This window comes from Micropterus dolomieu, linkage group LG20 (assembly GCF_021292245.1).
Source record: "Micropterus dolomieu isolate WLL.071019.BEF.003 ecotype Adirondacks linkage group LG20, ASM2129224v1, whole genome shotgun sequence".
NCBI lineage: Eukaryota > Metazoa > Chordata > Actinopteri > Centrarchiformes > Centrarchidae > Micropterus > Micropterus dolomieu.
Genome location: NC_060169.1, coordinates 18,420,674 through 18,436,743, shown reverse-complemented (window position 1 = coordinate 18,436,743; position 16,070 = coordinate 18,420,674). Strand labels below are relative to the sequence as shown.

Below are 16,070 nucleotides of genomic sequence, written 5' to 3'. Positions count from 1 at the left end.
AAGTCATTGGACTCTGTCTGAGACAATGTAGTTTGAGAGCGTTGAGCATCGACTTGGCTATGAAGATAGTAAGTGGTACCTTTTCATTAGTCCTCGCAGACTCGTACAACAGATGGTTCCAATAATTGTGCCTTTTTTTTTTACCACTTTACTTGGACTGAAATGTGAAAGCCTAAGTGCAGTCAACATGTCTTTATGTGAACTTTCCACCAAAGGCATGAGAGATTATTGTATGCTGGCCAAAGTTTAGAATGAAATGATATCAACATAAAATTATTACTAGCGGTTCTTGTGAAAGTACAGCCACAAACAGCAATTGTGAAAATTAGTTTGTTGTTGTACAGTAGTTAGACCATTTTATCCTTTTTGGCATACAATTTCTTCTCACTATCTCAAACAAACGTCTCAAAACTCAACTGTCAAAAGAAATAACTCCACAGAGGCTTCACAGAAGATATTATGTAGGCCCCAAACACTCCACATACCACATGGTAGAATACACAGCAATTTTCCCATCAGAGTCTGTTGATTAAAGCACCTGCATCATATATCACGGCTGTCTCTGGCATCGCTTTTCACTCATTGACAACCAGAGAGTAAATTCCCCAAACAACTCTGGAGGTGGTCCTGTGACTACCTGGCTGGTGCAGCCAATGAAAGGGCTAACTGAGGGTTGGGGTCATGCTGATGGGACAGTTCAAAGCTCTTCTAGGCACGTGGTAAAGGAATGTCAACTTGCCTGAGTTTGAGGCTGAATGTCTGCTATGAAAGGCCTCGGGGGTCCACAGTACTCACCAACAGGACAAGGGATTTTTGAAGCTACAAAGGTGTATAAAGCAGACTGAGGGTCAGCTGGGTGCACAGTATTTCTGTGGGCTGGTTGGTGTTCCTTTCCCTGCCTGAATCTTTCTCTGAAATGTAAAACAACAGCAACACCAAAACAGGATGCAAACACAAAGCCAAACAGGATCTTGTGCAAATTAATATGCTAATTTTAGCCAAAGGGAAGCAAATGTTGTTGCTTTGGGAGCGACTTTCAAACTCTCACCACATTCAAATCACCACCAAGTCTTGTAGACAGAGTGGTCATTGAACATAGAAAACATTTGCATGCGTTGGTGTTTTGTTCCCGGCTAAATGTATGTACAATTTCATGGCGCAGTCACGTTGCCACCTGAGGCCCTGGGGTGGGGTGTGACAGCAATAGTGCATTACTGGGGGGGTCTGTTGGCCTGACCTGTCCTCTAACCCTGCCCGTCCTGCTCCATGGGTCATTAAAATATCAAAGGCAAGCTTCTTCCAAAACTCACAGAAGCTGTGGACTCCACCCAAGTGAGCACACTCATGCTTAATGCAGAAAAGTTCCACATTTTGCTTTGATGTTGAGTTCTGGCACAGATTTCCTGGCATGATTTTCAAAATGCTTGATGGTTGATTGGAGGAAATAAAAAACTACATTGTATTTAATTTTGTCAGTTCAGCTCTATTCTCACACATGTTTTATTAACGGTATCTTTCACACGCAGGCACATATGTAAGCATACTGAATGCACATACCTTAGAAGAAGGTGGGTCGTTAAGCATGCAGACCCAGTCAAAGCCGATCAATCTGCGTTAGCGTGGGCTTGTATTACAGTTAGTTTCAAAGCCCTCTCTTTTTACTGCTGAAAACATTGCCTGGTTTTCAGCTGGAATGAAAACACCGCAAGACAAATACTTTTCTGGTCCACTCATCCATGGTCAGTGCTGTGCCATTCATCAAGCACCTTCTATTCCAGGAATGAAAGCTGCTTAACAGAAACAAACACTGATCTTTAAATTGCAATAATAGGGAAACCACTTTTTGACCTTGATAAACAGAGTATATAAACTATGTGTGTACAATAAGTGTTATTTATATAGTTTTGTCCGCAATTAAATTCAGCTGTTAGCTGTTTGTAGCAAATGAAACATTTATATTGTTGATTCCCTGTAGCCATTATAGTAGCCTTTATTGCTATTAAGAAGGCTGATACTTCTATAAAGATGAAAATTTATATTGCCTACAATTCAAGACTCTACTACAAAACTATACAGCTGAATCCAATAAAATGCTATAGTTTTAGCAAAGTCCTAATATCTTGAAACAAAACAGTATAATTTAGATTATTTGTCCATGGTGGATATTTAATGTTGAATTGTCAATGGTTCTGTTCTGTGTGTTCACTAAACCTTAAATCCATTGAAAAATTTGGTTCTAAGTTGAACCAATAAGCACTATCTAGAACCACAAACAACTAATTTTACAGGCTCATATGGTTATGTCTCTGTAAAGTACAAGTAGTAAATATCCTCAACAGACTGACACATTTTTTTACTTTCTTGCTTGACTTTCTCTCTAGTATTTATCTCACAGCCTTGTCTCTACTTAATGTGGGTGTAAGCTGTGTTTCAAAATGCACATGTTGACTTAGATATTCACTGTTAATGAGAACTGGTACTGACTGCCCTCTTGACAATTCTGTAAAGTGAGCTGGACTCATAGAGCAGATAAAATTCAGCTGTGTTGTCAACTTAACTTAAATTACTTTAACATTCCCATTTAAATGAATTGAAATATCAGGATCTATGAATAGAATATGGAAAGAAATCAGTTGCTTAAAGCCATCTGTGAGAAACGCTTTGCAATGAGATGACATCAGACTCTCATGTGTCTTGGCTCCTCAGACTGGGCATGACGGTGCTGGCCAAGCTGAGGGTGTAGCCACATCTGGCAAAGAGTGCTGAAGTAAGCAGGAGCCTCAGCACACCAAACCATCTGCTGTAGCGGGGGAAGATGGGCGAGACAGAGGAGGAGAGGGATAATGTGGGGAAGCTGTTTGAGAACTTTGTCCAGGCCTCGACCTGTAAGGAAACCCTTCAGGCCTTCAACGTCCTCTGCAGACAACTGGACCTCGACCCGGCAGACCACAGCACCTTTTACAGCAGCCTGAAGGCAAAGGTCACCACCTGGAAGGCCAAAGCACTATGGACAAAGCTAGACAAGAGAATGTCCCATAAGGAGTACAAGAAAGGCCAGGCATGCGTGGGCACCAAGGTACGTTTATTAATATGTTTTGTACAGCTGTACTTGATGCCACAAAAAACTGACTAATCATAGGCCAATGCAGATGAAGGTTGTGAATTTATAAATAAGAGAGAACAACATATATTTAAATTGAAGCACTGTACAAGTGGTTATTTAACAGCAGCTCTTTTAAAACAAAAATATGAACTAAAGTTGAAGAGCTTTCCAAATATATCAAACTGTGGCCAGATGCATCATGACAATGGGGAAACTTGACAAAACAGATAAGAAAGACAAATGTTCACTTTGGTTGTTGTAAGTCTCTGCAAGTTGATTTTTTGTATTTAAACTGCATTAGATGAGCTGAAACATTCAGGGCTCTTTGAAGGTCAAAATTGCATTTCCCTTCTCCATGTAAAGACATTATTGATATGAATAGCATTATTACATATAAAATATCACAGGGTTTTGCTCATACCTCATTAAGTAGGACATTTTATGATTTAGGAAGTGTCTTTGTGACTTAACCTCATGTGGTTCCTATATTTTTTTAAACAATCTGCACTTTGTTCCTCCTCAGGACAGTTCCATGTACATTGCAGGGTACCATAGCTAAGGCAATGTCATGGTTATCAGTTTAACCTCTACCTGCCAAAACACAGACCATCAACTACAGTAACATCCACTCTTTCACTGCAAATGCTCCCACCATACAGGACAGGAAATTAAATAGATATACATTGCTTTGCTCTGATTCTTTCTGCTGCATAACAAAGCTGTAATGCAAACATGACATCATGTAACATTATTTTATAGACAAATGCATCGCTGAACCATCAGCACAACCCCCCTAGTGTATGTGTCTAGCCATACAAACAGTAAAATGGTGTAAAATCACAGCCAAGAAACAAACACGCTGTACAATAAACACAACAAGCAACAGATGTAAACATAATCAAATGAAACATGACATGGGACATAGAAGAAAACTGTGCACTGCTACATCTAACCCTGCAGCAAAATAACACAAAAACAATCAATCACATTCAGAAAACAAATTACAGACAGAGAGGAAATTCTTCAAACCCATGTAAGAAGAGAGCTATTGAACATTCAGAGCTATTCACGAGTTGAATTATGATGAGATAGCTGACAAGGTGGACAAAGAAATCATGTTAGAGGGTGTGTGTGTGTGTGTGTGTGTGTGGGGGGGGGGGGGCGTGCACTTGGCAGTAAAGGTGATGAGGGAAAGTAGGAAAACCTGGAGGAGTGTGATTACCTTTCAGGCCTCAGCTGCCCCCAGCTTGGAAGAGTGTTTTTATTGCATAGAGAAACAGACAGCATCACTCAGCAACTCTGATTATTTGGCCCCAGTTATACGCAGGCTCTAGGCTCTTCCTAAAAGGCTGGAGCCAGGCCCAGGTTGATATTAGTGTGTTTTTAAATACTTGAGTGTGAGCTCAGTTTTACAGGTTCTGTCAGATTTAAGCCAACACCACAATCAGTAAGAGGAAAGAAGGTGAACATTTGAAGAAAGTGTGACTTGTGTCTTAAACTTTTGAGCCAAAAGTCTTAGGTCATATTTTGTAATTCTCACAATCCACAGGGTTGAGTATTAAAATTAAAAAGTGGCACTGCGTACCCAAGTAGTAAACCAGATGTACAAACAATGAATTGTGCTCATTATTGAAACACTAACTTATTATGAATTTATGAGATTTCCTTTTTTTTTCTAAAAGCCTGAGCTTTAATAAGTTGCTTATTAATTTCCACATGTGCACAGCACAAGCACACTATAATCACTCACAGGACAGACAATCTGCTTTTACTTGATTACTAATTTCTCCTCTCCCATGGAGAATCACAAGGTGACGACTCATGTTTTTATGACAGCTCAGCTCTTTAAACAGAGACAGATGTGAAATCACTCAGTGCCTCTTCTTCATATTCCCGCTGTAGCAGCAATCTTTAAAGGATATGATGTCATCTGTGTTTTATGCCCTGACACAGCTGGCTGCAGTGATACTGACCCGCAACCGCAGTGCATTTCTTTACTCGTAAAGTTTTACTGGGCACAATGATGTTGTGAATCGTTCTCAGCACACTTCATCAGTCGCTCTGCGACACCGTGCGCTTTTAGTCCTGGGATTGTAACACATCTTTAGTCAACAAATTTAGACTTAATTTCAAGGGTAGACATCTTTACCTACATCGTATCAATGTGAAGCTGCAGATTCAGTATGCTGTACACAGATATTGTCACGCTGTAGTTAGACCAGACAGCGGCTACAAACAGCCTTTGCAGTCACACTGTTTGGCAGTTGGGTTTTAGGTTTGGGATTTGGCAATCAATCAATTAGTCAATTGGCAGAACATTTATCTGCAACAATTTTCATAACTTGTGTCATTTTAAGCATAAATCTTGTTTCTCAATATGATCGTAAACTAAACATTTTTGCTAAAAGTTTGTGATCATTGGTTGAACAAAACAAGCGACATTGCCTTGCACTCTGGGAGATTCTGATTGGCATTCTTCACTATATTCTGACATTTCAGAGACGAGACAATTGAATAAACAACAAAATAATTGTCAGTTGTGGCATGTATCCTAACATTTAAATCAAGATGAAGACAAAGTAAATAGTTGTAACCTGGCTGACAGACAGGGTTCATTTATAAGGCGGGGGACAAATGTGACCAGGGTGGAGCTGGGATGAGAGTGAGGTCACAGGTGGGAAGCCAAAAGGAAGCGTGTGTCCTGAGTCAACAGATGTGGAGCAAGCCATCAGGAAAAGCCTCATATCTGGGATAATATATCAGCGAATGGAAACGGGCTAAACCAAATAGCCTGTTACTGCTAATGGCTGATAGGCAGCCGAAAACAGTTCCATGAGCGAGCTTAGATTAAAAAAAAAGCACACTGTGGACATACATGTGAATAAACTGAGTTATACTGAGTACTGAGTTATACTGAGTTAATACTCTACACATAAATTATGACATTTTCAACATCCTTCCATCTCTGTCTCTGGTTGTGTAAATATACTTACTCACCCTTTTGTTGAGAGAGAGAAAAAAAAAACATGGCCAGCAGACAGGCTTGTCCAGGCAGCGCTTTCACCACCTGTATGTGCTTCACACCTGAGATTACCTCATCCAGATAACCTCAGGCAAGACATGATGACATATTGTGTTCCTCATCACCCACATCCCCTGTGAAGCCACCCGAACCACACAGACTGGAGGGATATGGAATGACAAAAGCCCCAATCATCTTGTTTTTGGTGCTGCAGCAGAGCCCCATTTAGGGTATGATTTGGGATTTTGCTCATCTTGGCACTGGATGCTCTGTTTAGAGCATGCAGTCTGATTGTCTCACAGAACTGATATGGGTTTTTGGCACCTCCTCACGCTACCCTCACATTGCGTTATCCTGTTGCTGGACACACAGGATGGCAGGAAGTGAGTCCTCCAGTCCAAATATGCGGCAAACCCCTGTCTGCATACTGGTGGGATTTAGAGGTCGGGCAGAGTGGTACTGTAGCTCTTTGTGTTGTTGGATGAATGGTATGGAGATAGATTTGTCTCAATATTATTTGTGTGAGCAGATTGACGATCCATGTGTAAATGTGTAATCTGTTAATATAAAACACCTTCCACAAATTTAAAATAGTTTTTTTTCGCAAATATAAAACAGAGCTTCAAATAAACAAATTCCAAAAATAAAATAAAAATCTATGAATACATTAAATTAATTTAGCTATAAGTAACATGCATTTATTCATTTAATACATTAATGGGACACAGTGAGAATTAATATGTATTTATTTGTTCTTTGTACAGTTTATTACATAGCACACACTTTCATATACATTTTTATTTGAGTATGAAAGGCATGAGGATGCTTGTGGGTAATTTTCAGGGACATGAAGTTATGGGCTTGTGCTGCTTCTGAAGTTACCATACTACTAAAGACTTTAACGAGGGTGCTGTCACTTGTCAAATCATACAACAGTTAAAGAGGTGGTATTATGCTTTTTGGCTTTTTCCCTCTCCTTTATTGAGTTATATATCTTATTTGTGCATGTAACAGGTTTGCAAAGTGAAAAAGCCCAAAGTCCAGCCCAAAGGGAGTACCCATCTCCCACAGAAAGCACTGCTCTGAACTGCATGAAAACAGCTCGTTTGTAGTCCAGCCCTTCACTTCCTTTACTTGTGACGTCACAATGAAAACGCGTCATAAAGCTTGCCAAGCGCCTAGCGGGGTCAGTCACGACCTCAAACCAAGCTAGTCTGAGCTGAGGCCCTTTGGCTCGACTCGCCTTTGATTGGTTTTCCATTGTAGAAATGTTGTACCTGCTTCCAGGTAAATTTTTTCATATCACCTCACCTCCATCGAAGTTCCAAGCCAGCTGAGGGATACTAACATGTAACGTGAACACAGCAGACTGCTGATTGGTCAGAGAGAATCGTCACTATTCACTGCATCATCATTGCTTGCGCCAGACAGAGGCCAGCAACAGAAAGTTTTATATTTTACAGTTTTCGTATGGAATTTCATCACTAAATCCACTTCTGAAAAGTTTTGAGGCGAGAAATCAGCTGTGTAGATTTCGAATATTGACAGTTTTACGAGAAGTGAACAAAAATGTGCTTGAATATTTTTGGAGTTGAGGACCTCCGCAAGCGGCTGCAAGGGGAAGCCTGTGCCAACCCGCGGGAGGAGCGTGTGAGGCCGGCCAGCCGCCCGCTCACAGAGCCTTCTGCTCCCGCCGTCACACAGACCGCTGCAGCAACAACGGCAGAGGTGTGTGTGTTGCATTGAACATTACGTTGCGGCAGGGCCGTTAAATAAGATTATTATTATTTAATGGCCCTGCGTCGCGGCAGTTGTGTGTGGGTTCACTATGACGACAAGCTACGTACTATCTCTGGGTACTATCTGCAATGGAAAACGGAGCAGGGCCGAGTAGAGTCGAGTCTATCGATTTGCGCCATGGTAGCATTTTTCGGCAAGGCAGCACAGATCGTCAGAACACCGGCAACAGTTCAACGTTCAGTCCTGATGGTAAGATGTGGAACAATGATGTTGTGTGGTTGTGGACTTGTGAGTAACTTATACCATCTGCTAGGTTACGGTCGCAGTCTGAAGCGGCTTTGATTTGAATCACACTACCTTATTTCTTACGACCCGCCCTTCTCTGCTTCTGATTGGCTAATAGTCCTTACCTGGGAACTGCGCATTTGCAACTCTTTTGTACAAGTAAAGTGCATCACTCTGTAGCTCAAGAGTGGAGCGTAAAACACATAGGGTGAAAAGAGGAGCTGCAGCAATGTACTGTATGAGAAAAATATGGTGTTTTTTGAAAATTAAACCATGTAAACCTGTTCTGGTACAACCCCTAATTTAGATTTTGAACCTGAAAATGAGCATAATACCACCTCTTTAACATAGCCTAACTGAAACTGTATAAGCTATCTAAATACCCCACAGTTCTGTTAACTGTAAGATATGACAAGTGACAGATTGTAACTGAAACAAAGTAAACCTTTATAAAATGGTAATTACCAATTGCCAAGTTTGACTTGAATTTTGATGTGATTTTGAAGGTATTACACTAATAGGAGCCTAAAATATTGTGAAAACATCAGCCCATATTACCTCTTTATTTACAGGTTATCACTTCATTAATGTCACCATATTACTATTTTGTAATCCAAATATTGCTGTTCTCTAAGTTTTCCATATTGTCACAAAAATATTACTACAATATTACTTCTCTCTTTTTGATATCTTTAAATCTGTTTGTCCCTTATTACCCTGTTACAAATATTACATTTTAATATTATCCAGATATACCTATTGTTAATACCAAGCTATTATCTGCTTATGACTTTGGTAATTACGTGGTATTACTTAATTATTAACTCTTTATGATAAAACTATTTTGCCACAGTGGCCATGTTATTGCCGAACTGTAATGTGAAGTGCTTCTAAGTACATTACTAATAAGATCTGAAGTGCTTTGTGACTTTACCCACCTGAAAGAATAAATGAAAAATATAAAGGAGGACTTGACTGGCACACATAGGCATTCTTGTGCCTTTCATATATAGAAATGTATACAATTGTGTGTGCAAGAAAATAAACAACTAATAACAAATAAACACACACTAATACTAACTGTTTCACTTTAAAATAAATAAATAAAAAGATGGATGCACATTTCTTATCTGAGATTATTTAAAACAAAACACAGCTCATTTAAAGACTGCATGCTCTTACTTTGAAATGTGAAAGAGATGTCATCAGGAGACTGGTGGACAGTTGGTCTTACAACTCTGTGTGTGTAAAATGCAAATCCACAAGCATAGAATTGTGATCCACAAATACAAGCTGGATTTACAAATGCATGTTTGAAAGTTAAATGTTAGGAAGATATTCACAAATGCTTTACATGTTTTTGTAAATTAAGTTAATGGAATTTGTTTGTGTATTTGCATATACATTTTATATTTGAGAATATGTGAGTGAGTTTACAAATCTTCTTTTATATTTGTACAAGGTGTTTTATATTTACAGCTTACACATTTACACACAGAGCATTGGCGGTTCACACAAATAATATTGAGATCAATCTGTCTCCATAGGAAGGCCAAGATATTCAAGTCTGTCCTGGGAAGGTGAAAGAAAATATATTTTTAGCACTAATTTGGTGAGGCTATCGAGACAGGAGACTGTCCACCTTGTTGAGCACAGCAGGGGCAGCATTCAGAAGAGGTCTGGTTCTGGATTTAATGTCCCAAGAATAAAGACACACGCATCTCCTCTCTACACAGTTCTCTATAGTGCCTCTCAACACATTAAAAAGGAAAGAAGTTACAGTTTGCCAGCACATGTGCGTGCCAGTTCTTTCATCTAGCCTTCAAGAGGATGATGTCATGTTTGAGCCACACATTCTCAGACAGATGCTGTAACCTCAAAGAACTGACTTAATGCATTTTTGGGTGAGGGCATGAATAACATTTTAAATATGTAATGGTTGTAATGATAGTTTAGGTTGATTGAAGGTGTTCACAAACAACCCTCTTGGCAATTTCCTGATGAATGCACTGCTTTGACCCGCTTTAGCCGCATGTAAACTCTCTTTCTTCAAGTTTCATCTGTTTTATTAACAATCCTTATGCACACAAGGCGGACTGGAGAAGTTAACTTAAGACTGGAATGATCCTCGGAGTTTGTGTCTCTGCCGCTGAAGTGTCCTTGAGTGAGACACTTCACCTCTAAATGCTCCATTGGTGCAGTAAAGTGCTGCTCCCTCTCATGATCTGTGAAGATGTTATAATGCTTCCTGGTATGTTAATAAACAAGTAGGATGTAAACCATTATTCATCTTAGCCTCTTATGCGGGAAAAGCCTCAGCCTCCTGCGATTATAGAGGTCTCCATGTAGCTCATTTCTCTGTGCCTCGTGTCGGTAATGAGGGCAATTTGTCATTCTCTCTTATTCAGTGCCTCATCCTCGGAGGGGGCCCCTGTGGACTGCGGACAGCCATTGAGCTCGCTTTGATGGGTGCCAAAGCGGTGGTGATCGAGAAGAGGGACTCCTTCTCTAGGAACAACGTGCTGCACCTTTGGCCCTACACCATTCATGACCTGCGGGGCCTCGGGGCCAAAAAGTTTTACGGCAAATTCTGCGCCGGGGCCATAGACCACATAAGTGAGTGTATGACTTTACAGAAACAAAACATGCTGTCAGCTTTTGCTTTTTATTGACCTGTGACCACAGATTGTTAGCCTCTCTGAAACCATGAGCTTCTCCTAAATGTATTTAAAGGTACTTTTATTGTCACTTACACATACATGTTGCAAAATTTTATGTTCGCATTTTTTATTTTATATTTATTTTAATGTACACTAAAATTGTAACATTTTATATTTTCAATAAATATTAGATTTAAAGATTATGGTCCTACAGTACTTACAGGATATGCTCTCAGCTGTTACCTTATTTAATTGTTTTTCCAACATAACAACAAGAGGAACATCAAAGATAGAAGAGAGTAATGGAGTTCAAGCCTTGCTCTCAGCAGTGTCAAGACAACATAACACAAAACACAGTGTTTGGCAGCGATTTACATCTTTATGCAAACACGAACATGTGTGACTGCGTCAAACAGGCATTCAGCAGCTGCAGCTGATCCTACTGAAGATCGCCCTGATTGTTGCAGTGGAGTTCCACATCAATGTGGAGTTTGTCAAGCTGTTGGAACCTCCAGAGGATCAGGAAAATGAAGGTATGAATGTCCAAACAATAGATAAACACCCACTGACAGTTTTTATGATCTGCAAGCTTTGAGGAAGATGAGGAGATTTAAGCAGCTGGAAACAATGCAGCTGGGATGTGAAGTAGGATGAGGTTTAGAAGTTTAATACTATGTAAAGCTAGATATAGACATCGGGCTGCAATTGTCTGTGTGTTACACAGATACTGTGTGGCTGTGGCTGTGGATCTGTATCTTCTCATCCTGCAGTATTTAATTTCCTTGACCAATACTCAGGAGACAATTGGCACTGATCTAGTTTTTCATCATTTTTAGATGAGGGTAGACTTCCCAGTGAGTGCTCAAATGTATGGCAGCTATATACAGCACCTGCTTACACATTAAAACCAGTGACTGTCACAATATTTTTCTCACATTCACAATTTTTAGTTTCAGCACAACACGCAGCTGCCTTAAGATGTTAATGTTTTGCAGCACGTAACACTGCACTGTAGATGACTACTTGACCCTCTCATCCCATACTGGACTATAAATTCTCAGGAAGAAAATAACTGGCACAGTGTTGTCAGGTGTTGTCTCTTCAGCTGTAATATCAATATGCTGATAACAACAAGAGCCTTCCCTAAATTTAGGCACAGACTTATCCCTCCTGTTCTGCTGTGACGGACTTAGCTGTACCCTTGACATCATGGAATGCATTTTCCACAGGGGGATGTTACACAACAAAGTGCCAAGCTGTTACTGAGCTGGTCACACACTCCTGCAACACCCACACTGCATATGTAAAATGGCTAATATTAAATCTGAAACAGTGTTTTTGTCCGTTTGTCAAGTTTGCAGGCCAGATCCAGTGGACTTTGCAGATATGGAGCGTCTCTGTGCTACTTGAAAATATTAAGATCCATTATTATTTCCACTTGTGCTAAAATGTGTGTGTTATTTTTCTTTATATTTGATATTTTTCTCTATACTGACAACTTCTCTGCACTGACACATTTAGAAACGTTCAAGCAAAACAGGTGGCAAAGTGGTCCAAGAAAGGAGAGATGTTTCGACTGAGACACAGTTGTGTCCTTGAGCAAAAACACCAATCTTTATCAGTTGACATTCTACGTGCTATGTGCTGATTGTTCTGTGGAGCGGTACATCTTTGTCTTTGTTTCCATTTTTTAGGGCTTGGGTGGAGGGCTGCAATCCGACCTGCTGATCACCCTGTGGCTAACTTCGAGTTTGATGTCATAGTGGGGGCTGATGGACGCAGGAATACTCTGGAAGGTGAGAAGACAGCCAACAAAAGGGGGGAACAGTTTTGATGCCTGAAGAATATACTTCATTTTGCCCGCAAAGTACAATATAAAGTTACCTGTGTCTGATCAAGGAAGGAACGATCCGTGACCCAAAAGTATATTCTCTCACCAACAACATTGAAAGCACAGGGTTGGAGAATACTGTTACTCTACTCTTAATACTTTTTTTTTAGTTAATATTTTCTGATTACTGATGCTGATACTGATCTCAACATATATTTCCAACTACCATCAGTTAAGAAACTCACACAATGCATATGTGAATATATTTATAAATAATGGGGCGGTTTACATACTTACCTCACCTTGTGAAGTTCATGTGTTTGCTTTATTGTGAAAATCTCTGAAGTATCATTTGGAACATGAAATTCAAATAATAGTGTTGACTCAGATAAAACCCAGCACACATTCAGTTTACTGAATAGTCCAAGACGTCCCAAAGGACTGTTTCTGGACTCTCACTCTTAATAACTTGTACTGCGTTTATTTCTGTTGTGAAGTTATAAATGAAATTCACCTTTTGTAAGCTTGTACTTGTACGAAGCCACTGATCTCTCCCAGTGGGAATGGTTATACATGGAACCCCGAAACACTGTACATAAATAGAGCAAAGCTTGGGCTCGGTGCAGCAGCTGATGCATGCATGCTGGACTCTCTCCATCTCTCTGTCTCACTGTTTTGGTCTCTCGTTTAAAAATGCTGTCATCTAGCAACCAATTCGCATCAGATGCTTATTCCTAAAAAGGGCATTTTTGGGCAGGATAAGATGTTTAGCTCATTCTTCAATTATGAAGCCTGCGGGAAATTATTTTCCCCTGCAGTCAGCCTGATTTTGAGCTACTTTTGTGGCCTAGCTACAGTAACACAGAATTAATACAAAAGGTCCTCCATGATTTTTAACAGGGACAGTGTGTAGGAGTTGTGACACAAGATGAGACGCTTTTCTTCTGAAAGCTACTGTGACTTTCCCATACATCACTTTGTAGTAAGCAACCAATCCATTTTTTTTCCTTCCTGAACATACAGCTTTAGTATTAGAGACATTTTTAGTGAGTTATTGCTGGTTTGATGTCTGGGTTTTTTCGTTTTGGTGAGGACATAAAAAGTTAACGCTTAAAGAATCTGCCTCTGTTTTCTTTTTTAAAATACCTGAAATAGACTTAAGAAATAAGTTTTTTTTCTGGTTCAGTATTGCATAGGATTCATTGAAACAGATTCTTTGAACGTGTGAATAAAATAACATTACTGAACAACCCAATTTTTAACTATATTTTAACTTTTAAACCATGAATTGAATTGTTAATAAAATGATTCAAGTTTTACAAGTGGGACTTTACTGCTACATTCTCAGTTCTGAAGGTTAATTAAGCAAAAGGCATTTAACTTTGTTGATAGCATTTTAATTCCTGATGCTTCTTACAATTCATGGCTTTTGTTCCCTTGGCTATACAAAGGCTCACCTTGGTAAGCTGCCTCTTATCTGAAAGTAAATGCCTTGTAATTATGGTTTAACGCTACATTTCCTTTGGTTTTAACAGAAAAGCCGATAGGACTGGTTTGCTGGGAAGATTGACATCCCTTCTTTTTCCTCCTGTGTCCGTTTCATTCTTTATCTCACTGTTTTTTTTCTCTCCCAGGTTTCAAAAGGAAGGAATTCAGGGGAAAGCTGGCGATCGCCATCACGGCCAACTTCATCAACAGAAACACAACTGCAGAGGCCAAAGTAGAAGAGATCAGCGGCGTGGCCTTCATCTTCAACCAGAAGTTCTTTCTCGACCTCAAAGAGGAGACAGGTGGGAGAGAAGCACGGTCTGACAGCCTCACTATGAATGAATGTAAAGAAAATACCTGTGACTTTGGTTATCTAACAGAAAGGTTGGGATTTTTGTTCTGTTTGCTCTGGTTGTAAACATTGACGACTGATGAAGTGATTTTCAGCAGTACAGACTGGGTTGTTGGCGCAACAATATGGCGCAAACAAGAACGCTTTAGAGCAGATGAAGTAGACAGGTTTGAGTTAGCCACTTAAAATGTCCTCAACAATAATTAGGTACTCCATGGATGACCTCTCTCAAACCATATCACATTTGTTGCAGGCATTGATCTGGAGAACATTGTGTACTACAGGGACAACACGCATTACTTTGTCATGACTGCCAAGAAACAGAGCCTGCTGGACAAGGGAGTCGTCATTAATGTAAGTAGAACATGCGTAGGTCAGTTATCCAGGGATCCCCTGTGTGAAAATTAGTTATTAACAGCTTTTCAGCATACTTTATTTCATTTGATCATAATAACAAGGTATCAAAATCATGAACTACTGTACAGTATAATGTAATCAAATGCAACATCCTGTCAGCAAACAAGAACGCTTTAGAGCTTTTCTTTATTTTTGTTAGGACTGTGTCAGAGAGGTGTTGAATTAACTGTAGTGATTTCTAATACTGTATTTTGTACTTGACTGAATTGCCATTTTGTTTCATTTAATTATTCAATTAGAACCTTCAAAATTGTTGAAGATGATGTCAGGTTAGTTGTATACATTACAGTATATCAAGTCCAGTATACTCATCTTTTTTTATTATATAATAATATACAGTTGGGCTTTTATTCCACTTCTGGGAGCAGCTTTAATAAAAACTCTAAAGGAACAGATCATAAAGAAATTATTCTTAGTCTTTTACAAATGCTAATCTCAGACTTACTATGTGTGAACTTCTCCTGACTGTCATGCTTCTGTTCAACAGGATTACATAGAAACCCAGTTGCTGTTGAGCAGTGAAAATGTCAACCAGGAAGCTCTTCTGTGCTACGCCCGTGAGGCTGCTGACTTTGGCACCAACTATCAACTTCCCACGCTAGATTTTGCCATGAACCACTGCGGGCAACCAGATGTAGCAATGTTTGACTTCACAAGCATGCACGCCTCCGAGAATGCTGCTCTGGTCAGGGAGCGATTTGGACACCAGCTACTGGTAGCACTGGTTGGTGACAGTCTGCTAGAGGTAAGGAAAGACAAGACATATCATGTAAACTGTCCAACTGCCTTGGAACAGAAGCTGTTACACAGTCTGGCAGACATGGCTTGGATGCTGAGATGCTGTAGGGTGAAGAGTCTGTGAGAGAGGAGACAGGGGTCCTTTGCAATGCTGGCAACTGTGAACTGCTCCACCTCTGTTTACAGATTTATCCTCAATGATGTTGCCAGCAGTCATCGAGGCACTTTTTCAGCCCTGGGCTGATTGTGGTGGTCCTATAGCACACAGGGACAAGCATTTAATTTAGACAGATGTTATAGATGGCTGTACGGACATGTCCAAGCTGATCTGCACAGTTACATAGACAGGCGTTATTATAGCTTTTTGTAAAATGTTCAAAGTCTGATAGTCAGCACTTGTGACCTTATGAAGCAAAACACAACAAATCAATAGA

At 39.9% G+C, this 16,070-nt stretch overlaps 1 protein-coding gene across 4 annotated transcripts in view; it reads left to right on the top strand.

Moving 5' to 3' along the window:
• Positions 1-16,070, top strand: part of mical2a (microtubule associated monooxygenase, calponin and LIM domain containing 2a) — a 36,690-nt gene that overhangs the window by 6,730 nt on the left and 13,890 nt on the right. For all 4 annotated transcript variants that reach the window (XM_046033407.1, XM_046033408.1, XM_046033405.1 and 1 more), the window contains exons 2-8: positions 2,707-3,076; positions 10,559-10,766; positions 11,227-11,343; positions 12,505-12,606; positions 14,276-14,431; positions 14,735-14,835; positions 15,386-15,643. In XM_046033407.1, the coding sequence (XP_045889363.1) occupies positions 2,816-3,076; positions 10,559-10,766; positions 11,227-11,343; positions 12,505-12,606; positions 14,276-14,431; positions 14,735-14,835; positions 15,386-15,643 (1,203 nt within the window). In that variant the 5' untranslated portion in view covers positions 2,707-2,815. The remainder of the gene's footprint in view (positions 1-2,706; positions 3,077-10,558; positions 10,767-11,226; positions 11,344-12,504; positions 12,607-14,275; positions 14,432-14,734; positions 14,836-15,385; positions 15,644-16,070) is intronic.